The 22,184-nt window shown below is 67.5% G+C and overlaps 2 protein-coding genes across 3 annotated transcripts; one reads left to right on the forward strand and one right to left on the reverse strand.

The window, feature by feature from the left end:
• On the reverse strand, positions 1–10,671 carry SLC4A1 (solute carrier family 4 member 1 (Diego blood group)). Its single transcript, XM_058041606.1, has 19 exons — positions 10,582–10,671; positions 10,379–10,475; positions 8,053–8,126; positions 7,715–7,892; positions 7,500–7,635; positions 7,158–7,299; positions 6,702–6,771; positions 5,678–5,862; positions 3,920–4,130; positions 3,627–3,830; positions 3,100–3,248; positions 2,747–2,941; positions 2,141–2,308; positions 1,923–2,012; positions 1,647–1,813; positions 1,280–1,533; positions 1,026–1,195; positions 665–838; positions 1–107 (listed from the first exon to the last, which is right to left on the reverse strand). Exons 1-19 carry the CDS (start codon positions 10,597–10,599, stop codon positions 27–29), a joined length of 2,763 nt encoding a protein of 920 aa, XP_057897589.1. The 5' UTR covers positions 10,600–10,671; the 3' UTR covers positions 1–26.
• Positions 10,672–16,800: 6,129 nt separating this feature from the next.
• On the forward strand, positions 16,801–22,083 carry RUNDC3A (RUN domain containing 3A). 2 transcript variants are annotated; one of them, XM_058041764.1, is made up of 11 exons: positions 16,801–16,962; positions 18,448–18,563; positions 18,702–18,835; positions 19,520–19,605; positions 19,730–19,819; positions 19,898–19,978; positions 20,090–20,255; positions 20,446–20,603; positions 20,755–20,892; positions 21,019–21,125; positions 21,395–22,083. In XM_058041764.1, exons 1-11 carry the CDS (start codon positions 16,856–16,858, stop codon positions 21,535–21,537), a joined length of 1,326 nt encoding a protein of 441 aa, XP_057897747.1. In that variant the 5' UTR covers positions 16,801–16,855; the 3' UTR covers positions 21,538–22,083. The 2 variants fall into 2 exon arrangements, with proteins under 2 accessions (XP_057897747.1, XP_057897748.1); XM_058041765.1 differs by lacking the exon at positions 21,019–21,125.
• The last annotated feature ends 101 nt before the right edge of the window (positions 22,084–22,184 follow it).

The following is a 22,184-nucleotide window of genomic DNA, read 5'->3' on the forward strand; positions in this document are numbered from 1 at the left end:
CAGCTGGGGGGGCGTTGGGGGCGCCCTTAGCTGGGCATCTGCACCTCGTTGTACACATCTGTCCCCTCGGCCTCGTCAAAGGTCACCACGGCGTCATCTGCGTCCAGCTGAGGGAGGAGAGGCCGTGAGGGGGACGGGGTGGGGACAGGGTGGGGACAGGGATGGGGATGGGGATGGGGACAGGGACAGGGAGGGGGACAGGAGTGGGACAAGGACAGGGATGGGGACAGGGACAGGGATGGGGACAGGGATGGATGGGGACAGGAATGGGACAGGGACAGGGATGGGGACAGGAGTGGGACAGGGACACTGATGGGGATGGTGTGGGAATAGGGACTGGGATGGGGACAGGAATGGGACAGGAACACTGATGGGGACAGGATGGAGGACAGGGACCCTGCTGGGGCTGGAGATGAGGGAGGGGCTGGGATGAGGCTGGGGAAAGGAATAGGATAGGGACAGGGATGGGGCAGGGATGGGGACACGGGTGGGAATGAGGGATGCAGATGGTGACAGAGATGGGGATGGGGACAGAGGGAGGGTGGAGATGGTGACGGGGAGGAGAACAGGGACAGGAATGAGGCAGAAATGGAGCCGAGGACAGGAGCAGGAGCAGGGAGAGAGGCGGGGCTGGCACAGGGCTGGCAGTGCCAGGGCTGCGTACACATTTGAGCTCGATGTCCCGGAAGATCCTGGGCAGCAGGAAGCGCCGCAGGGGCACGGTGAGGATGAGGACAAAGGGCAGAGCCAGCGAGGCCGGCGTGGACTTCACCACCCACAGCACCACCAGGAAAACGATCTGGGTGAAGGTGAAGAGGTGCATCCTCCAAGTCTTCACCTGTGGGACGAGGAGCAGAGGGTTGAGGACAGGGACAGTGTCCCACATTGAGGAGAGGGACAGTGTCCCACACCTTTGTGGGGTGTTGGCTGCTGGGGGAGCAGTGCAGGGTCCCACCCAGCAGTGCTGAAGGAGGACTTGGCTCTCTGGGGAGCCCCAGGACGCCCCAAACCCACAGCCCACTCACCCTGGTGACGTAGGGCTCATCAGGGTGGTACTTGGGGGGCTTCAGCAGGAGCAGGATGCGGTCAAAGAGCTGGATGCCAAAGAGGGAGGTGACGCCCATGTAGAGGAAGATGCCAAAGAGCACAGCCAGGGGGATGTACTTCAGGATGGGCTCCATCAGGATGGAGACGCCTGTGGGGGAGAAGGAGAGCTTGGGGAGAGTCCCTGGGGACCCCCGACCCTCGCTGCCCATCCGGGGACCCCTGCCCAGCTCACCAATGAGCACAGCCACCAGCAGGCCGCTGATGCGCTGCTCCTTGACCTCCAGGATCTGGGCTTTGCCCCCCGGGGCCGAGGTCTTGCTCATGATGGTGAGGGCGTTGGCGTGGGTGATGGTGCGCACGGTGGTGGCACTGAGCCAGGGCATGCCAAAGAGGGCTGCCAGCCCCCCCATGGCCACGATCAGCAGCAGGTCCAGGTGGAAGCCCGTGCCCTTCACCAGCTTCCTCTCGGGCTTGCTGACGATGAGGCTGTGGGGAGGACGCGGGGAGCAGTTGGTGACACAGTGCCAGGGGAGGTGCCCTCCATCCCCAGCCCGCCAGGGCACCCCACAGCCCTCCCCTGCCCACACCCTCGTCCTCACGTGGTGATCTGCGTCTCGAGGAAGATGAGGATGAAGACCAGCAGGGCGGGAATCACGGAGGCAAACATCATCCAGATGGGGAAGGGGGTGGTGTTGCCCATGGGGTGGATGAACCAGCCCCGGGCAGTGGCGTTGGTGACCTGCAGCCCTTTGGGGACGCTGAGTTTCTGGAGGGCAGCAGAGATGGCACAGTGAGGGGTGGGACACAGGGATGAGCACCCTCTCCCGTGTCCCCATGTGGGCACACCCTTCCCCCCCAGCCCTGCCCTCCCAGACCTGGGTGTAGGTGTCGTTGATGAAGAAATCAGCCAGTGCCATGATGAAGATGGAAATGGGCACCCCAAAGTCCCCGATCAGGCGCCGCACCTGTGGGGACAGCATGAGGAACCTGCGGGGCCCTTCGTCCCGGGGGTCCCACCACCCCTTCCTTCCCCTGCAGGAACAGCCACTGAACCCCCAGATCTTGTCCCCCCTGGGCGCAGGGGGACCCTCACCTTGCCGGGCAGGAAGGAGCTGTTCTTGAACACGCGGAGGAAGTAGGCCAGGAAGAAGGTGCCAGCCATGAGCACCAGGGACAGCAGCGCCGTGTTGGGCTCGGGCACCCCGGGCTGCACCTCAGCCTGCACGCTGTATTCCCTCTTCAGTGGGTGTTGCTTGAAAATCTGGGGAGAGAAGGGGAGAGGGTGAGGGAGAGTGGGGATGGGGATGCCTTGCACCCCCTGCCGTGGTGGGAGCCCTGTGGCAGCTTCCATGTGGGTTCAGGATGGCAGCCAGGGGCTGGGAGAGGCTGAGAGCCCAGCACAGACTGAGCAGGGGGTGTTTTTGTGGTTTTGGAAGTGGGGACAGAGCAAGGGCTGCGTGGTACAGTGGGGATGGACAAGTGTGCCCCAAAATCCCTCTGCAGAGAGAAGCGTGGATCGCAGGATCACAGAGCAGTCAGCACTGGAAGGGGCCTCGTGAGCTGGGAAACACCTGGAAAAGGGGAGGCAGCACCAGGAGACTCCATCCCTCACCTGCATCCCACTGTTTCCATGGAAACCTGGGTGATAACCACAATCTGCAGCCCCCCACCCCCGCCGTGGGACCCCCGTGCCCCTCACCGTGACCAGCTTGGAGAAGGTCTCGAAGATGAAGATGAGGGAGATGAGGAAGGAGAAGATCTCCTGCGTGTAGCGGGACAGGTAGCGCACCAGGAAGCTGCCCTCGCACGCCACCACCACCAGCACCAGCAGGATCAGCCAGAACCCGATCCAGACCCGTCCCACGATGTACTCCAGGCCATTGCTGCTGCAGAACTGGGGAGCCAGAGGGCACAGCCCTGTCAGGGTGTGGGCACCCCTCATCCCCATCCCCGTCCCTGTTCCTGTCCCAAAGCTGGTGGGGACACCCCAGCCTCACTGTGGGGACAGCTGGTGGCAGCTGGGAGGCACCCAGGGCCACAGGGGGCACCCACCGAGTAAAAGGCTTCCTCAAAGACCAGCAGGGGTCCCGAGAAGCCGACGACGAGGAGGGGCTGGGCGCTGAGGAGGCTGAAGAGCACGCACTGCACACAGGTGGAGATGAGCAGCTCTGACACCCCCATCATCCCCTTGGTCTTCTCACCTGGTGGGAGCGGAGACGGTGGGTGCCGGGCTGGGGGGACAGCGCTGTGCCCACACCCCACTCCTTTGGGCATTGGGATTGGGGGGAAGAACCTCCATGGGCAGAGACACCCCCAGCCCCACACCCAGCTGGGGGGTCAGCGCTGTGCCCACACCCCACTCCTCTGGGCACCGGGACTGGGGGGGAGAGCATCCCCATGGGCAGAGACACCCCCAGCCCCACACCCAGCTGGGGGGACAGCGCTGTGCCCCTATCTCACACCTCTGGGCACTGGGATTGGGGGGAAGAGCCCCCCTGGGCAGAGACACCCCCAGCCCCACGCCCAGCTGCGGGGACATCCCCGTCCCCAGGAGCGCCCCCAGCCTGTCCCCCCATTACCCAGCAAGCCCCCGAAGGTGATGGCGGGGGACAGCGCCGCGAAGTAGATGAAGATGACGGCGGCCAGGCACTGGGGGTTCAGGGCATCCTTGATGTCGCTGAGGTATTTGGGGTAGCGGCGGCGGATGTCCCGCACCAGCCCCCCAAAGGGCCGCCCCGTCCTGCGCAGGGGGTCGTCATCCTCCGCAGCCGCCTCGTCCTTCCCTGGGGACACACCGGCTGCCCATGAGGGACCCCGTGTGCAAGGAGGGGGTCCCACCGGGCACAGCGGACTGCGGGGGTCCCTGCCGTACCCAGATCCTTCAGGAAGTCCCCGATGTGCAGCCTCTCCAGGGGCTGGTAGCGCCGTCGGAGCAGCTCCCGCTGCAGCGGCACCAGGGCGCGGAGCAGCGGCTCGCTGGGGGCCTCGCTGGGCGGCAGGACGATGCTGGCGTCCAGGAAATCCTCCACGGCCCGCAGCAGCTCCGGCCGGCCCTCGGCCAGGTACGCGTCCCGGCGGAACACCTGCGGGGACACGGGGTGGGGACTGAGCCGCGGTGGGTGCCACCACGGGACACGGGGTGAGGGGGGACAGGGGGGCACCCCAGGGCTTGGGGATAACGGGACACGGGGAGAGGGGGACATGGGGACACCCCAGGGCTTGGGGATAAGGGGACACGGGGAGAGGGACATGGGGACACCCCAGGGCTTGGGGATAAGGGGACATCCCAGGGCTTGGGGATAAGGGGACATGGGGTAAGAGGGGATAAGGGGACACAGGGTGAGGGGGGACAGGGGGACACCCCAGGGCTTGGGGATAAGGGGGCACAGGGCTTGAGGATAAGGGAATGCAGGGAGAGGGGGACATGGGGACACCCCAGGGCTTGGGGATAAGGGGACAGAGGGTGAGGGGGGACAGGGGGCACCCCAGGGCTTGGGGATAAGGGGACACGGGGAGAGGGGGACAGGGGGGCACCCCAGGGCTTGGGGATAAGGGGACAGAGGGTGAGGGGGGACAGGGGGCACCCCAGGGCTTGGGGATAAGGGGACACGGGGAGAGGGGGACATGGGGACACCCCAGGGCTTGGGGATAAGGGGACAGAGGGTGAGGGGGACATGGGGACACCCCAGGGCTTGGGGATAAGGGGACATGGGGTAAGAGGGGATAAGGGGACACAGGGTGAGGGGGACATGGGGACACCCCAGGGCTTGGGGATAAGGGGACACAGGGAGAGGGGGACATGGGGACATCCCAGAGCTTGGAGATAAGGGGACACAGGGCTTGGGAACAAGAGGACAAAGATGGGGATAAGGGGACACAGGGCTTGGGGATAAAGGGACACAGGGAGAGGGGGACATGGGGACACCCCAGGGCTTGGGGATAAGGGGACATCCCAGAGCTTGGGGATAAAGGGACACAGGGAGAGGGGGACATAGGGACACCCCAGAGCTGGGGGATAAGGGGACACAGGGCTTGGGAACAAGAGGACACAAAGATGGGGATAAGGGGACACAGGGTGAGGGGGACGTGGGGACACCCCAGGGCTTGGGGATAAAGGGACACAGGGCTTGAGGATAAGGGAATGCAGGGAGAGGGGGACATGGGGACACCCCAGGGCTTGGGGATAAGGGGGCACAGGGCTTGGGGATGAGGGGACACAGGGAGAGGGAGATGAGGGGACACCCCAGGGCTTGGGGATAAGGGGGCACAGGGCTTGGGGACGTGGGGACACAGGGCTTGGGAACAAGAGGACACAGAGATGGGGATAAGGGGACACAGGGAGAGGGGGACATAGGGACACCCCAGAGCTGGGGGATAAGGGGGCACAGGGCTTGGGGACGTGGGGACACCCCAGGGCTTGGGGATGAGGGGACACAGGGAGAGGGGGATAAGGGGACACCCCAGGGCTTGGGGATAAGGGGACACCCCAGGGCTTGGGGATGAGGGGACACAGGGAGGTGAGGACACGGAGTCTTGGGAACACGGGGATCAGAGTGGGACGTGGCACAGGGGGGACACGCTGCTCCCCCAGGTGCTCGGGGGTGGCTGGTGGCACTGGGGGTGGCCGTACCCTCTCGGACATCATGGTGCCGATGGCACGGCCGATCTCGTGGTAGCTGATGTGGGGCGTGTCGGGCCCCAGCACCACGACGAGGAAGCGGACGGGGATGGACACGTCGAGGACACCGTCCAGTGTCACCGCGTCCTTCAGGCGCACAAAGGCCAGCACGGGCTGCTCCAGGAAGGCTGCACAGCCTGGGGGGAGGATGGGACGGGACAGGGATCATGGGGGAGCACGCACAGGGACACGGGAGACGTGGGAGCACAGGGACACGGGGACAGCAAAACGTGGGGACACCAGGAATGGAGACGAGGTGACACAGAGGGGACAAGGAGAATGGGACAGGGGCACAAAGGGCACTGGGACAAAGGGGTAAGTGGGCGTGCAAGTACAGGGACGTGGGGCACGGGCACAGGGACGCACGGGCACAGTGACACACGGACACATGGATGGGTGGGTGTGGGAGTACAGGGACATTGGGACATGGGGACACAGGGACACACGGACACACGGATGGGTGAGTATGAGAGTACAGGGACATTGGGACATGGGGACACAGAGACACACAGACACACGGACACACGGATGGGTGGGTATGGGAGTACAGGGACATTGGGACATGGGGACACAGGGACACACGGACACACAGATGGGTGGGTATGGGAGTACAGGGACATTGGGACACGGGGACACACGGACACAAGGACACACGGACACACGGATGGGTGGGTATGGGAGTACAGGGACATTGGGACACGGGGACGCAGGGCACATAGAGGCATGAGGACATGGGGACAAGGGACATGGGGAGAGGAACCCAGCGAGCAGCGCTGAGCAGCAGCAGGCGGTGGCGAGAGCTGAGGAGGGGGAGAGGCAAAAAAGGCACAAGAAAAGCAGCGTGTGAGCGAGCACAGCGAGGGGCACATGGCAAAGCACCCCCTGCACCCCAACCCTGCACCTGCACCCCGATCCCAGCCCAGCACCCAGCACCCAGCACCCAGCACCCAGCACCCCCATCCCTCTGACCACTCACCCACAAGGACCAGGGTGGCCTCAGCACCCTCTGGGATCGTCTCCAGGAGTTGGGGTTTGGGGACCCCGCTCTGTTGCAGGCAGATGGAGGGCAGGAATCAGCCTTGGTGGCTGTCCCCTGTGGTCCCCTGTGTACCCTGCATGTCCCCCCTCTCTGCCCCTGTGTGTGCCACCCACCACCCCCTGCGTGTTCCCCTGCATCTCCCTCTCCATGCACGTCCCACTCTATCCCGTGACCCTCCTTCTGTTCCTTGTATGTCCCTCTCCACCTCTGCATGTCCCCCACTATTCCCGAGTCCCCCTTCTGTCCCCAAAGTGTCCCCACTGTTCCCTGCGTGTGTGTGCGTGCGTGTGCACCTGCGTGTGCCACAGTGTGTGTGCACCCAGTGCGCATCTCCCGCTCCCAGCCCGCACCCCAATGTCCCCAGCGCCCCCCGAGCCCCCTGTCCCCCCTCACCTGCTCCTTCCCCGCCATCCTGCTCATCTCCACGGGCCGCTGCTCCCTCAGGAGAGGCCGCTCCACGTCGGCCCTGCCGGTGCCCGAGCGCTGCACCAGCGCCGGCGGCATCGTCCACACCGACTCGTCCTCGGTGGGGTGGCTGGGGACACGGGGGGGTGTCACACGCCCCGGCGCCCCCAACTGCTGCCCAGCACAGCCCCAGCCCCGGGGGCGCACGGGAACCCCCAAAGAGGGATGAGGGGCAGAGCTTTCCCACCCAGAGCCAAGCTCCAGCTCCCTGCACACACTGGGGAGGGTCCCAGAGCCCGGGACCCCCCGGGACCCCCGCCCTGGCCGTACCTGTGGCGCAGGAGCAGCGTCCTCATGACATCGTCCCGGTCCTGCGGCTTCATCTGCCCCTCGTAGATGAGCTGGTCCAGCAGGATGTGGACGATGGCGGGCAGCGAGTTGGCCTCCATGTTGAGGAGGATGGCACCTGTGGGGACAGCACTGTCACCATCCGGCCAGCGCAGGGTGCTCACCCCCCTCCTGGTGCTCCCCGGAGCTGTGCCCACCTTTGCTGAGGGCCCGGCGGATCTCCAGGAGGCTGTGGTAGGTCAGGAAGGACAGGTGGGGCTGGCTCCAGTCCCCGGACTCCTGGAAGTCCTCCTCCAGCCTGAGCCAGTGGCCGGCCTCCATCCAGCACAAGTCCTTTGCATTGTCCAGGACCAGCTCGTGCAGCTCCACGTATCCCTGCAGGCAGAGATGGAGGGCTCAGCATGTCCTGGTCACACTGGGACCCCCAGGACTCTCAGCATCCCCCTCAGTGCCCTGTGAGCTTGGTCCCACCGTGACCACAGCCCACCCAGCCCCAGAACGGGGAGGCAATGGGGGTCCCTGGGGCAGCACCCACCTCGTGGCTGTCCGGCTGGGACAGGAGCCTCCTGCTCCCTGCTGCCTCCAGGTCCACATCGGTCACGGACACAGCTGCAAGTGGAGCCACCAAGGTGTCAGCCCCAGCCCGAACCCCCTGCTTGAGGTGCCTCTACCATCACACCCATCCCAGCCCCTTTGGGGTCACCTGGACGTGTCCCCGTCTCCACCATCCCCACCCCAGCCCTGCTGGGCACTGCGGATGTGCCTCCCGCGTTGTCCCACCCCACACCCAGCTGGAGTTTGCCGGATGTGCCTCTCTGCCATCTCTCGCCCTGCCGGTGCCCACCTCGGTCCCTCGCACCCACCCTGGGGCAGGGTGACAGCCTGGGGACATCCATGGAGCCGGGGTGAGGACAGCGCTGGTGGCACAGCCCCAGCACCGAGCACAGGCATGGGGACACGGCGACAGCACATCCCCGGCCAGCCTGGCCCCGCCGTGTCCCCGTCCCCGTCCCCTGCCTACCTGCGGCCCCCCCTGCGCTCCCCATGTCCCCGCAGCGCCGTGCCTACAACGCGGGCACCGATGCCCGTGCGCACCGTAAATCCCGCAGCACTTCCTTTGCTGACAGTAAACACCAGCGCGGCTCCCGCCCGCCCGCTGTCACCCCACGGCGGGGACAGGCTCACCCCGCGTCCCTACACCCCCGGCGGGGACACCGCGCTCCCCCGGCCGTGCCACCCGCCCCGCGGGGCGATGCTGCGGGAGCCGCACCCCGCTCTGCCGGGGCAAGGATGCTGCGCCCTCGGGAGCGGGCACGGGGCGCGTCCCCTGGCACCGTGTCCCCGACGGCGCTGGCCCTGGCACGCGGGCACGAGCGCGTCCCCGTCCCTGCCCGCCGCCACCGCCACCGAGCCGCCCGGCGCCAGCCGGCGTTCAGCCCCGAGTGGTTCTTGTCCTCACCCCAAACAAAGAGTTTATTTATCCGCAATCACTGGGCGATTACGGGCAAGCGGCAGCGGTCACCCCGCGGCGTGCCCTGACGCCCGGGTGGGTGACGGTCCCCACGCGGGACGGGGGGACACGGGGGTGGGCAGCTCGGGGTGGGGGGCACGCCGGGGCCGGGCTTTGTCCGCCGGGGCCCCCGCGGTCACTCACGCTGCCCTTGGCCACGGCTGGGGGGGCCCGGGGGAGCCCCGGCCGAGCGCCGCTTCCCGTCCAGGTCATAAAATCCCCGGCGGCCGGGCAGATACTGGCTGCAAAACACACAGCGCGGGCACGGGGCTTCAGCGCGGGCACCGCGGGTGCCCCCAGCCTGCCCCGGGGTGCCAGCCCCGACCTGGGCACTCACCGCAGGGGATTCATCTCCTCGGCCCTGGCTCTCCACGCCTGCAGCGGGGACCCGATGCCAGCGCCGGCCCCTGCGCAGAACAGGGGGCAGCGTTACCCCGTCTGTGCCACCCCACGGTGACAAAGAGCCCCTCGGGGTGGCAGCTCCGAAACGGCCGTGCCTGGGCAGGGGGTGCTGCGTGGCACAAGTGCCCACACTGCCCTCACCTCCTTCTCGGGGGGCTCAAGGAGCTCGGGTGTCCCCAAGCTCAGCCCCGCTCCGGGCACCCGCGGCTGGAGGTGGCACCGCAGAGGGACTCACTGCCCTGAGGGGGTGTCCCTGCCTGGCCCTGCTGCCACTGCCACGCTGGCACCCGGGGAACGCGTCCATGCAAGACCTGTGTGCTCATGCAACTCATCTGTGCCACCCATGCAACGTGCCTGCACCATGCTGGCGCCCATGCAGCGCCGTGCCGGTGTGCCACGCGTGCCCACCAGAAGCTGGCAGCCATGAAACGCCTGTGCCCATGCACTGCTGGTGCCCATGCAGCACCGTGCCAACGAGCCATGCGTGCCCACCAGAAGCTGGCAGCCATGGAACACCTGTGCCCATGCATTGCTGGCACCCATGCAACGCAGTGCTAATGTGCCATGCGTGCCCACAAGAAGCTGGCAGCCGTGAAACACCCGTGCCCACGCACTGCTGGTGCCCATGCAATGACCCTGAGCCATGCTGGTGTCCCCGCACAGCGGCACCCACAAAACTCTGCCCACACAACGCCTGACCTTGAGCCACCGGTGGCCCTGCAACGCTGGCACCCAGCTGGTGCCAGTGCCCCTGTGGTGCCATCACCCCTGCAAAGCTGTCACCCGCGTTATGCCGTGCTCACACACGCAACGCTGTCACCTCTGCCACATCGGTACCCATGCCCTGCCACACCCCGCAGCGCCGGCACCCTGTGACGCTGGTGCCCATGCAATGCCAGCCCCGCGGTGCCCACGCCCCCGGCGCCCCCAGCGCCCCAGAGCCACTCACTGCTCATCTCGCCCAGCGACAGGTGGGAGCTCTTCAGCCCGGGGTCCTCGTAGCCTTCGGGGTCCAGGCTCCTCCTCATCCCCTCCTCGTAGGCCTCCTGCGGGACACAGAGCGGGGTCAGCGGGCTGGGCCGCGCCGAGGCCGTGCCGGGGCCGTGCCGGGGGGCGCAGCGCGGAGCCGGGGCGGGGGCCGGGGGTCCCTACCTGGCCAGGCCCCTCCATGGCTCCGGGCTCGGCCCCCGCTGCCGCCTCGGCGCGTCCCGGCGCTCAGCCCGGTGCCACCATAACCCGGCGGGCGCTCTGCGGGGCGGGCACGGGGAAACGAGAGAGAACAAGTTAGCGGAGAGCAGGCAGAGAGGGCATCGCTCGGTGCCCCCGGGAGGGATAGCGGCGTTTGTCCCAAGGGCTGTTTGTCCCCGCAGCCCCTGCCCGCCCGACCCGCTCCCCACGGGCTGGGAGGGCCCGGGCTCGGGGGTCCCCAGGGAGGTCATGCCCTGCCCTGCTGCCACACGGGACGGGAACGGACGTCAGGGCACGGCAGAGCCTCCCACCAGGGACGTGGCATGCTGCCCTGAGCCACCCGTGCCCACGCACGCCGTGCCCTGTGCTGGGGTCACAGCCAGGGTGGGGTCCCCTATGGACCCACGCTCAGGGGCTGCGACCCCACACCCCCCTCTCGTGCGTGGGTGGGGGTCCTGTACAGACCCAGGCACGTGTCTGGGGTCCTACAGCCCCCTGCAGCCCCTCGCACCTGCAGGAGGGCCCCATCCAGTCCCACACACACGGGCTGGGGTCCCACATCCCCCACACACAGCCCCAGCCCCCGGCAGAGGGGAAAGGTAGAGGGGGGAAACTGAGGCACAGCTGGACTCACAGGACACCTCAAACCCGGATGGGGTGAGCACCCCAAACCCGCCCAGGGTGCTCAGCTGGGGAGGCCCCTCTGCTGCCCTTCCATCAGCCCCAGATCCCTGCAGCATGCAGTGCCCACACCCCCCGTGACCCCTGTGTCCCCTGCGTGTCCCCTGTGTCCCCTGTGACCCCTGTGTCCTCTGTGTCCCCTCTGTGTCCCCTGTGACCCGTGTGTCCCCTGAGTGTCCCCTGTGTCTCCTGTGACCCCTGTGTCCCCTGTGTGTCCCCTGTGTGCCCTGTGACCCCTGTATCCCCTGAGTGTCCCCTGTGCCCCTGTGCCCCCTGTGACCCCTGTGTCCTCTGTGTCCCCTATGTCTCCTGTGTCCCTGTGTCCCCTGTGCTTCCCCTGCATGTTCCCTGTGTCCTCTGTGTGTCCCCTGTGACCCCAGTGTCCTCTGTATCCCCTGAGTGTCCCCTGTGCCCCCTGTGTCCCCTGTGACCCCTGTGTCCCCTGCGCTTCCCCTGTGTCCCCTGTGTCCCCTGGGTGTCCCCTGTGTGTCCCCTGTGTCCCCTGTGTGTCTCCTGTATCCCCTGTGTGTCCCCTGTGTCCCCTGGCTGTCCCCTGCGTGTCCCCTGTGTCCCCTGAGTGTCCCCTGTGTCCCCTGGGTGTCCCCTGGGTGTCCCCTGGGTGTCCCCTGTGACCCCTGTGTCCCCTGTGTGTCCCCTGCCCCCCAAGCTGCCCCGGGGCTGTTCCGCGGCACAACCGCCAGGGGGCGCCCTGCCCGCACTGCGCCCCCCCCGCCCCCCCCAGGGCAGCCCCGGAGGGACCCGGGGGGCTCCGGACCCCCCCCCGTAACCCCCCCATTGCTGCCCCCCGCCCGCGCCCGCCCCGAGTCTCTGAGGAGGGGTCCGGGACCCCCAAAGCCGCAATTCCAGCCGCCCCCTGGGGACCCCCCGAGCCTGGCGGGCCGAGGGGCTCCGGCCGCCCCCCGCCCCCCCGGCCCGGTGACCCCGCTGGGGGCTCGGGGGCAAGGTCAGGGCAATGGGCGGCTTTGGGGGGATCCGGCCCCCCGCGATCTCACCAGGGTGATGCAGGAGCTCGCTCCCGGCCGGGGCTGGGGGAGCCGGGCTGGGGTCCCGGACACCCCGCGGGGGCCACGGGATCCCCGCTGGGGCCACGCGGGATCCCCGGCGGGGCGCGGGAGCCGCGGCGGGGCGGCGGGATGGACGGCGAGCCTCTGACTCGGCCGTCTCCTTCCTGCCCCGCCTGGCCCCGGCACCGGCGGCCCCCGGCCCCCAGCCCGGCCTGCCCCGGGCCCCCCCGGCCCCCCCGGCCCGCCGCGGCTCTTGCATCAGCCCGGTGCGCCGGGCTGTGCCCCGCTGATAACGCCCGACACCGGGCGTCGGCCCCTGCCCCGCTCCACCCGCTCTGCCCCACCGCGCCCCGGGCCGGGCTGCGGCACCGGGACCCGCGGGGGCTGCGGCACCGGCAGCGAGGTCACCGGGGACCCGCGGGGGCTGCGGCACCGGCAGCGAGGTCACCGGGAGCCGCCGAACGCATCCCTGCCCCGCAGAGCCCCGGGCACGGCAGGACGGAGCTCGGTGCGGGGCTCCTGTCCCACACGGTGTGTGCGGGACCGAGCCCTCAGCCCCACACCGCACCGACAGCGCCGAACCCGTGCGGTCCGTGCATGCCCCGGCAGCCAGGGCACGGCTGGGGACCCTCTAAGTGGGTACAACCCCATGGGGAACCCCCTCAGTGGGTACAACCTCGAGGGGTCCCTTTCAGTGGGTACAGCCCCATGGGGAATCCCTCAGTGGGTACAGCCCTATAGGGTCCCCCTCAGTGGGTACAGCCCCATGGGGAACCCCTTCAATGGGTACAACAACCTTTTGGGGTCCCCCTAAGTGGGTACAACCCCATGGGGACCCCCCTCAGTGGGTACAACCTCGAGGGGTCCCTTTCAGTGGGTACAGCCCTATAGGGTCCCCCTCAGTGGGTGCAGCCCCATGGGGTCCCTCTCAATGGGTACAATGCTATGGGGTCACCCTCCGTGGGTACAGCCCTATAGGGTCCCCCTCAGTGGGTACAACCTCGTGGGGTCCCTTCCAGTGGGTACGGCCCCATGGGGGAATCCCTCAGTGGGTACAAAGCTGTAGGGTCCCCCTAAGTGGGTACAACCCCACGGGGAAGCCCCTCAATGGGTACAACCTCGTGGGGTCCCCCTCAGTGGGTGCAGCCCCATGGGGTCCCCCTCAGTGGGTACAGCCCCATGGGGTCCCTCTCAATGGGTACAATGCTATGGGGTCACCCTCCGTGGGTACAACCTCGTGGGGTCCCTCTCAGTGGGTGCAGCCCCATGGGGTCCCCCTCGCAGCTCTTTGGGGTCCCCCTCAGTGGGTGCAGCCCCATGGGGTCCCTCCATCCACCCATCCCCTGCCAGGCTCAGGGCTGGGCTCGCCCCTCCCGCCCCAAACGCCGCGCAGGGCTCAGCACGGAGCCCGCACAGCCCCCGCCAGCCCCGCACGGTCACCGGGATCCTCCCCGCGGCCCCCGCGGCTCCGCGGAGCCCCGACACCCCTCAGCATCCCTGCGGCACGGCCGGGACCCCTCCCGCCTCCTGGCCGGGTCCGTCTGGAGCCGGCGCATCCCGAACCTTTCACACAACCTGGGGCTGCTCCTTCCCTCCGCGGGCCGGCCCCGGGGCTCCCCATGGAGTCCATACATGCCAGGCCATCCCTGGCAGCACATTTGGCATCTCTCATCCCGCAAAGCGCCCGGCACGGCTCAGCACGGAGCCCGCACATCCCAGGCCATCCACACCGCACCGCTGGGACCCCATTGGAGCCCAAATCCCCCATCCCGCAGCACCTCCCACCGCATCACCCCCCCTGGGGCAGCCCAGGGTGCCCGCCCAGCCCCAGATCCCCCCGTGTCACCCCGAGGTGACCCCGCACCTACCCCTGGGTGCCTCCGCCGGCCCTGCCGCGCTCTCTGTGCCGTGCCCGGGCTGTGAGCGCCGATGCCTGAGTCACGCTCACCTCCCTAATCTCGCCCCCCTCGGGCTCAGCCGCCCCCCCCCCCGGGCCCCCCGGAAAAACAAGGTTATCGGGGTGCAACATCTGCGAAACTGCGCCCCGGTTCAGCCCCGCCTGCCCCCGCTGTCCTCCTGTCCGTCCCTCACCCAGCCCGGCACCCCCCGAGCTGCTCCCGCTGCCCCCTCCCAGTCGTGTTTACCTCGGGGTTTCCCCGCAGGGAATCCCCGGGATCCCCCCGTGTCCCCCCTCCCTTCCCGCGGGGTTGGGGTGTTCTCGTTAAAAAAAAAAAATTAAAAAAAAAATGGGGGTTCCTGGGGAGGTTCCCTGGGGAGGAGGAGCAGGGGGGACGCGGGATGGGGCGTCCCTGTGTGCCGTGGGATTGGGGGGCCCTGGAGAGGGGGGGATGCTTTGGAGGAGGGCACCCATGGGCACACCTGTGTGTGAGAGGGGCCTGTGTCGCTGTGTGCTCACACCTGTGTGCGTGTGTGCTCACACCTGTGTGCGTGTGTGCACACACACCTGTGTGTCTCTACATGTGCAGCCTTCCTAAAGGGATCTCAGGCCCAAAATCCCAATGCCAGGACAAGGTGGGTGAGCCTTGCACACACACACACACAAACATGCACACACCTGTGTTAGTGCCCACCCATGGGCACACCTGTGTGTGTGTGAGAGGGGCCCGTGGCCCTGTGTGTGTGTGTGTGCACACCTGTGCTCACACCTGTGGATGTGTGTGCACACAGATGTGTGTGTCTCTACATTTACAGCTTTCCTAAAAGGATCTCAGGCCCAAAATCCCAATCCCAGGACAAGGTGGGTGAGCCTTGCACACACACACACACCTGTGTTCACACCTGTGGATGTGTGTGCACACAAATGTGTGTGTCTCTACATTTACAGCTTTCCTAAAAGGATCTCAGGCCCAAAATCCCAATGCCAGGACAACGTGGGTGAGCCTTGCACACACATATACACACATGCACACACACCTGTGTTAGTGCCCACCCATGGGCACACATGTGTGTGTGTGTGAGGGGCCCATGTCCCTCTGTGCATGTGCACACCTGTGCTCACACCTGTGGATGTGTGTGCACACAGATGTGTGTGTCTCTACATTTACAGCTTTCCTAAAAGGCTCTCAGGCCCAAAATCCCAATTCCAGTCCCAGGGCGAGGTGGGTGAGCCTTGCACACACACACACACAAACACACACAAGTGTTTGTCTACATTTACAGCTTTCCTAAAAGGATCTCAGGCCCAAAATCCAAATTCCAGTCCCAGGGTGAGGTGGGTGAGCCTTGCACACCCACACACACACACATATACACACACACCTGTGCACACCCACACCTGTGCACACACACATTCCCATCCCACCCCCGGTCCCTGGGGACACCCACAGGGTCCCCTCACAGTGAGGTGACACCAGAGCTGTCCCCGCTGTGCCATCCAGCCTGGGGGCTCGTGGCACACACTGGGGACCTGGTGGCACCCCCAGGGGACAGAGGGGTGGTGCTGGGTCTGGGTGTCCCGATAACAGCCCCGGCCTTATCTGGGCACTGCCAAGGGCTCCCCTCCCTGCCCAGCCTCGGGCATTTTGGGGGTCCCTCCCCGCCCTGTGCCCACCTGTCCCCCCCACCCAGCCGGGTTCTCTTGGCATGGGCACAGCGGGCACCCCGGTGGTGGGCACAGGGAGGTGGCACGTGTCCCCACGGGGGGTGCCTGCGTGCTGAGGGTGACTCTGGTTTATTTGGGGGCTGTTTGGTGCAGGTTTACGCGGCTGCTGCGGGACTCACCAGCCTTGTTCCCAACACCTCCGTCACAGCAACGGAGGGAAACTGAGGCACGCTGAAGAACGCAGTGGGGGCACTGCCCCTTGGCACAGCCACCCCCGCCCACCCCATGAAGGTGGTGGGATCAGACCCCCGGGAGATGGGGGGGGGGGGTGATGCTCAGCCCCCCCAAAACGGGGATGGATGCAGGGCAAGGCAGGGGGTGCTGATCTGAGCCTGGCGTGGGCAAAAACCCCTCAAAACCCCGTGGGGTGGGCAAAAACCCCTCGAAACCCCGTGGGGTGGGCAAAAGACTCCCCCAAAAACCCCGTGGGGCGCCGGGGGTGGGCAAAAGACCCCTCAAAACCCCGTGGGGTGTGGGGAGTGGGCAAAAGACCCCTCAAAACCCCGTGGGGTGTGGGGAGTGGGCAAAAGACCCCTCAAAACCCCGTGGGGTGCCGGGGGTGGGCAAAACATCCTCCAAACATCCGGGGGTGGACAAAAGACCCCCTAAACGCCGGGGGTGCCCCCTCCCCAGTGTCTCGCCACGCCGGGAGGGACAGGGGGTGACCCACGGGGGGGACCCCGGCCCTGCCCCCCCCGCCGTGCCCCCGCCACCCCCCGAGGGAGATTTGGGGGGCCGGGGGCGGGGAGAGCGAGCATCCCTTTGTGGGGGGGGGCGGCGCACGGCCCGTGGCGTGGGCACCGGCGGAGCAAAGCGAGCGCCGAGCGGGGCCCGCGGGGCCGGGGCCGGCACCGGGGGGGTCCCCACGGGGGAAGGGGCATCGCCCGCGGCCGCGGCGCCGGGGCCGTGCATGGAAGCGAGCTGGGTGCCGGCTGCCATGGCTCTGGGGCTCTCCTCCAAGAAGGCTTCCTCCAGGAACATCGCCGTGGAGAGGAAAAACCTCATCACCGTCTGCAGGTGGGGGGGGGGGGCACCGCGAAATGGGGAGGGGGGCGAGAGCGGAGGAGGGGAGGGGAGGGGAGAGGGGGGCAGGGAGAAGCGACCACCGGCGGTGGGGATGGATGGAGGGGATGGGGGGCGGGGAGGGGCCGTGCTGGGGAGGGCTGGGGGGTTCATCCCTCCCCCCCGCCGCCCCCTCGCCCTTTTGGGGGGGTTTGTTGTGGCTGCGGTCGCTTTTTGAGGGGGGGGGGAAATTCACGTTTGGAAGGGGGAGGAGGAGGAGGAGGAGGATGGGGATGCGGGAAAGGGGGGGCCCGGGGCTGCTGCGGTGCGGGGTTCTGGGGGTTCCAAGGGGTTCCAAGCGGTTCTGGGGGTTCCAAGGGGTTCCGGGGGGTTCCGGGGGGCTGTGGGGATCTATAGGGGCTGGGGGAGGGTCGTGAAGGGGGAGACAGAGGGCGGGGGACGCAGTGACAACATGGAGGCGGCCGGCGCGGGGATGTCGGGGCCGCCGGGGATGTCGGGGGGATCCGGAGGGTGCGGGGGGCGCTGGGGGCAGCGGGGTGCGGGGGGGGGGGCTGGGGTTGGGGACCCCCATGCGGGCGGGGGCCCAGGAAGTGACGTCAGGGCCCCGGAGCGGCGGGGATGGGGGATGAAGGATGGAGGATGAGCGTTGTCATGGAGACTCGCGGCTGGACCAGGATGGGGGGGCAGCAATGGGGCGCAGGGACGGGGTTTGGGGGGCTGGTGGCTCCTGCCGGGGCGCGGTGACACCCCCGGGGGCCCGGTGAGGGGCTGGGGGTGCTGGGGGTGCTGGAGCCTGGCCCAGGGCCGGGGGATGTGGGAGGTACCTGGGCCTGGGCAGCCTGGCAGGGACCCCCAGGGCCTCATTTGGGGTCTGGTGACCCCAGGGCTCCTCAGCGTGGCACGGGGCACCTCCACACCCCACTGCCATGACATGGGCACCCAGTGGATCTCCTTGCCATGGCATGGGGGCACCTAAAGACCCCATTGTCACCACATGGGGACCCTCTGGATCTCCACCAGGACGCCTCCAACTGCTGCGCCGTGAGGCACCTGCAGCGCTCAGTGCCAGGATGGGGACACCCTCCAGGCAGCTGTGACCCACAGAGCCCGCAGAGGGGGCGATGCCCCCTGGCAAACACCTGCCCCGAGCACGGTGCCTGGCCCATGCCCCGTCCTCGCTGCCGCTGTGGCCCGAGCACGAGCGGCCGGGCGGAAGGGGAAGCCATCACCGCCCGCGCACGGCCGGGAGGAAGGGGGCCTTTGTTCGCCCTTCCTGGCCACTCGCACGGCGGGGAGCAGCGGGGTCCCTGGGGACGCGGGGACAGGGGGGTCACCGAGCCACGGCCCAGCCCGACGCCCTCTTCCCGCTGCCGGGAGCGGGAGCCAACAGCTGCAAAAGAGCTTTGCTGAGAGCCCCGAGCCTGCCGGGGCTGGGGGTGTCCCCTCCCTGCTGTGACACCGTCCCCCCTCCCCGGCCAGGTTCTCGGTGAAGACCCTTCTGGAGAAGTACACGGCAGATCCCATCGACGACTCCTCCGAGGAGTTTGTTAACTTCGCCGCCATCCTCGAGCAGATCCTCAGCCACCGCTTCAAAGGTAGCGCTGGCCCCAGGGCTGTCCCTGTCACATCCCCGTGTCCCGCGGTGCGTGGGGACACAGCAGGGAGGGTGTCCAGCTCTGCCGGAGGGGCTGTGCTGGCACTGCAGCCCCTGAGCAGCCCGTGGGTGCCCGCAGGCCCTGTCAGCTGGTTCAGCTCTGATGGACAGCGCGGGTTTTGGGATTACATCCGCCTGGCCTGCAGCAAGGTGCCCAACAACTGCGTCAGCAGCATCGAGAACATGGAGAACATCAGCACCTCCAGGGCCAAGGTTGGGAAGGCACCAGTCCTGTCCCTGTCCCTGTCCCCATTTCTATGCCTGTCCCGGTTTCCATTCACTCCACCCTGACCCTTGGACATGGACCCATCTACATCCCCATCCCACCCCACCCCATCCCATCACATTTACATTCCCATCTTCATCCCCATCCCCATCCCCATTCCCACCCACATCCCCATCCCCATCCCCATTTCTATGCCTGCCCCTGTTTCCGTTCACTCCACCCTGGTACATGGACCCATCTACATCCCCATCTCATCCCATTCCATCCCACCCCATCTCATCACATTTACATCCCCATCTTCATCCCCATCCCCATCCCCATCCCCATTTCTATGCCTGCCTGTTTCCATACACTCTACCCTGACCCTGGTACATGGACCCATCTATATTCCCACCCCATCCCATCCCATCCCATCCCATCCCATCCCATCCCATCCCATCCCATCCCATCCCATCCCATCCCATCCCATCCATCCCATCCCATCCATCCATCCCATCCCATCCCATCCCATCCCATCCCATCACACCACAGAGCCCCTTGGGACACAACAGCAGCTGTGGCTCCCCACGGTACCAAAAAAGGGGCTGAAAGCCACTCCCGGGGGTGGGTGGGGATGTGGGGACCCCCGGGGCAGCCCCCACCCTCAGGAGTGCCCGGGTGCTGCCTCGCAGGGCCGGGCGTGGATCCGCGTGGCGCTGATGGAGAAGCGAATGTCCGAGTACATCTCCACGGCCCTGCGGGACACTCGCACCACCAGGTGAGCAGCCCCGGCCCCGCCGGCCACGGCCACGCCTGCACCGGGGCGTGTGGGGGTGCCGGGGCGGGTTTGGGGGTGCCAGGGTGGGTTTTGGGGGGCACGGCCAGCCGTGTGCTCCCCACAGGCGGTTCTACGACGACGGGGCCATCATGCTGCGGGAGGAGTCCACGGTGCTCACGGGGATGCTCATCGGGCTCAGCGCCATCGACTTCAGGTAGGGGCAGGTGGCACGGCGGGACCCCTCAGTGACAGCCTCGGGGTTCCCTGACCTTCTCCTGCTGCCTCTGCTCAGCTTCTGCCTCAAGGGAGAGGTGATGGACGGTAAAACGCCCGTGGTCATCGACTACACGCCCTACCTGAAGTTCACGCAGAGGTAGGAGCTGGGCCGCCCTCCCTGGGCTGGGGACCCCCCTGTCCCTGCCCCAGCACCACGATGGGGCTCCCCGAAGCCCTGAGAGCCCTGCTGAGCCCCCACACCCCCCAGCTATGACTACCTGAGCGAGGAGGAGGAGCGGGGCAGTGTGGAGAGCAGCACGAGCGAGGACAGCTCGCCTGAGCACCCCTACCTGCCCCTGGTCACCGACGAGGACAGCTGGTACAACAAGTGGCGCAAGATGGAGCAGAAATTCCGCATTGTTTATGCCCAGAAGGTACCAGGCTGGGGCCGTTGGGGTGTCAGCTTCCCCAGGATGCTCCAGCCTGGAGCATCTCTGCCTCAGTGGTGCCCTCAGCCTCTCATCCTGCTGCTGCGGTGACCCAGCCGCTCCCTGTCACTCTGGATGGCCCTGGGGACGCTGGGGGTGGTGGCAGTGGGGCACCGCTGATGGTGGCCTCCCACAGGGGTACCTGGAGGAGCTGGTGAGGCTGCGGGAGTCGCAGCTGAAGGACCTGGAGGCGGAGAACAAGCGGCTGAAGCTCCGGCTGGAGGAGGTGATGGTGCAGAACCAGCTGGAGAAGAGGGAGCTGGAGGGCGTCATCCTGGAGCTGCAGGAGCAGCTGTGAGTGGGGACGCACTGCCGGGGGGCTTGGGGGGCTGCCCCACAGGCCCTGGGTGTCCCCAGTGCCCCACACATGCCACGGGCCCTGTCCCCTGGCAGGTGCCCAGCGCTGGTGGCTGTGCCAGGCACTGAGCCCCTGCCTTTGCTGCAGGACGGGGCTGATCCCCTGCGAGAACCCGCAGCTGGCCCAGCTCTCCAAGGAGATGGTGACACCCCTGGTCAACCAGTGGCCCTCCCTGGGGACCCTCAATGGCAACGAGAGCGGCTCGGACAGCAAACTGTACAGAAGGTAAGCTCACAGCGAGGGCAGAGCCCTGCCAAGCACCCTGCCCTGCCCCGGGGGGGGGACACACGGGGTGAGGGAGGGGCAGAAGAGCTGTGCCAGCCCCGGGGGCTCAGAGCTGTCCCCCTGCAGGCACAGCTTCGTGAGCACCGACCAGCTCTCGGCCGAGAACAGCCTCAGCTCCGACTCCCAGCGCCTGGGCGAGGGCAAGCGCGAAGGGGAGCCCTGGGGGCCCTTGGGTAAGACCCCCGACCCACCATAGGGCGCCCCCGGGGCCCAGCACGTCTCCCCACATGCAGCTGGTGTCAGGACCCTCCGGCAGCCCCCGGGGCCCAGCATGTGTCCCCCCGTGTCAGGACCCTCCGGCAGCCCCCTCCTCGTGCTTGGGGTGCTGCCCCAGCAGCGCAGGGACACCCCGTCGCCCCCGCAGAGGCGGTGCCTGTCCCCCCGGGGTGGCAGGGCAGGGACACGAGCCCGAGCCCCCCGTGACGCCCCTCTGTGCCCGCAGGGAAGGACCCCACGCCCTCCATGCTGGGGCTCTGCGGCTCCCTGGCCTCCCTGCCCAGCTGCAAGTCCCTGGCCAGCCTCAAGTCCAACGAGTGCCTGGTGAGCGACAGCACGGAAGCCAGCCCGACCCGCAGCCCCAGCTGAGACCCCCGGCCCCCGCGCCGCCCCCCGGCCCCGCCTGACGGCGCAGGACTGACCGAGCTCGGCCCCCCTGGCACCCCGGGCACCGCGAGGGACTCGCCGCGGATCCCACCGGGGAGGCTGGGGACGGGCAGCCCCCTCCCCACCGGGACACCCCACCCTGGACCCCGGCTGGAGACACGGACCTGCTGGGATGGGGGCGCAGGACTGGGGGAACGGACTGTGCCACGGTGGGGGGACGGTGGCAGTGACAGCTGCTGGGGAGTGAGGGGGGGTCGGGCCAGGCCCCTCCCAGGGTGGGGGTCTGTCGTGGCCCCTCTGTCCGTCCTGCCCAGCCCCTGGTGCCCACCTGGCCTCCCCCAGCTCCCCTGCACTGTGGGGGCCGCCTGCCCCCCTTGCAGCAGCATCCCCACAACAGGGGGAGGACTCTTCTTCCCCCTTCCTCCCCGTCCTCCCCCGGGTTTTGAGTTGTTTTGGGTGATTTTGGTTTTTATTTCTGCCCCATCTGCCTTGTTGGAGCAAAAGGAATCAATAAACGCAGCAAGCAGAGCTGGCCTGTCACCCACCTCCCCGGCTGGGAACAGACCCCCTGTGCCCCCCTGCCACAAGGTGTCCCTACAGCCCCCCAGCACACAGAGAGAAATCCTTCC

Source organism: Melospiza georgiana, chromosome 28 (assembly GCF_028018845.1).
Source record: "Melospiza georgiana isolate bMelGeo1 chromosome 28, bMelGeo1.pri, whole genome shotgun sequence".
Lineage (NCBI taxonomy): Eukaryota > Metazoa > Chordata > Aves > Passeriformes > Passerellidae > Melospiza > Melospiza georgiana.

What these genes read in the sequence shown, in the direction of transcription:
- SLC4A1 (XM_058041606.1), bottom strand. An exon ending in ACGCTGCTCCTGCGCCACAG is followed by an intron (nt 7,300 to 7,499) that starts GTACGGCCAGGG and finishes CCGTGTCCCCAG; the next exon opens with CCACCCCACCGAGGACGAGT. An exon ending in GCACCATGATGTCCGAGAGG is followed by an intron (nt 4,131 to 5,677) that starts GTACGGCCACCC and finishes GTGTCCCCGCAG; the next exon opens with GTGTTCCGCCGGGACGCGTA.
- RUNDC3A (XM_058041764.1), top strand. Translation starts at nt 16,856, where the DNA reads ATGGAAGCGAGCTGGGTGCCGGCTGCCATGGCTCTGGGGCTCTCCTCC. An exon ending in CTGGAGCTGCAGGAGCAGCT is followed by an intron (nt 20,604 to 20,754) that starts GTGAGTGGGGAC and finishes CCTTTGCTGCAG; the next exon opens with GACGGGGCTGATCCCCTGCG. An exon ending in GGAGCCCTGGGGGCCCTTGG is followed by an intron (nt 21,126 to 21,394) that starts GTAAGACCCCCG and finishes CTGTGCCCGCAG; the next exon opens with GGAAGGACCCCACGCCCTCC.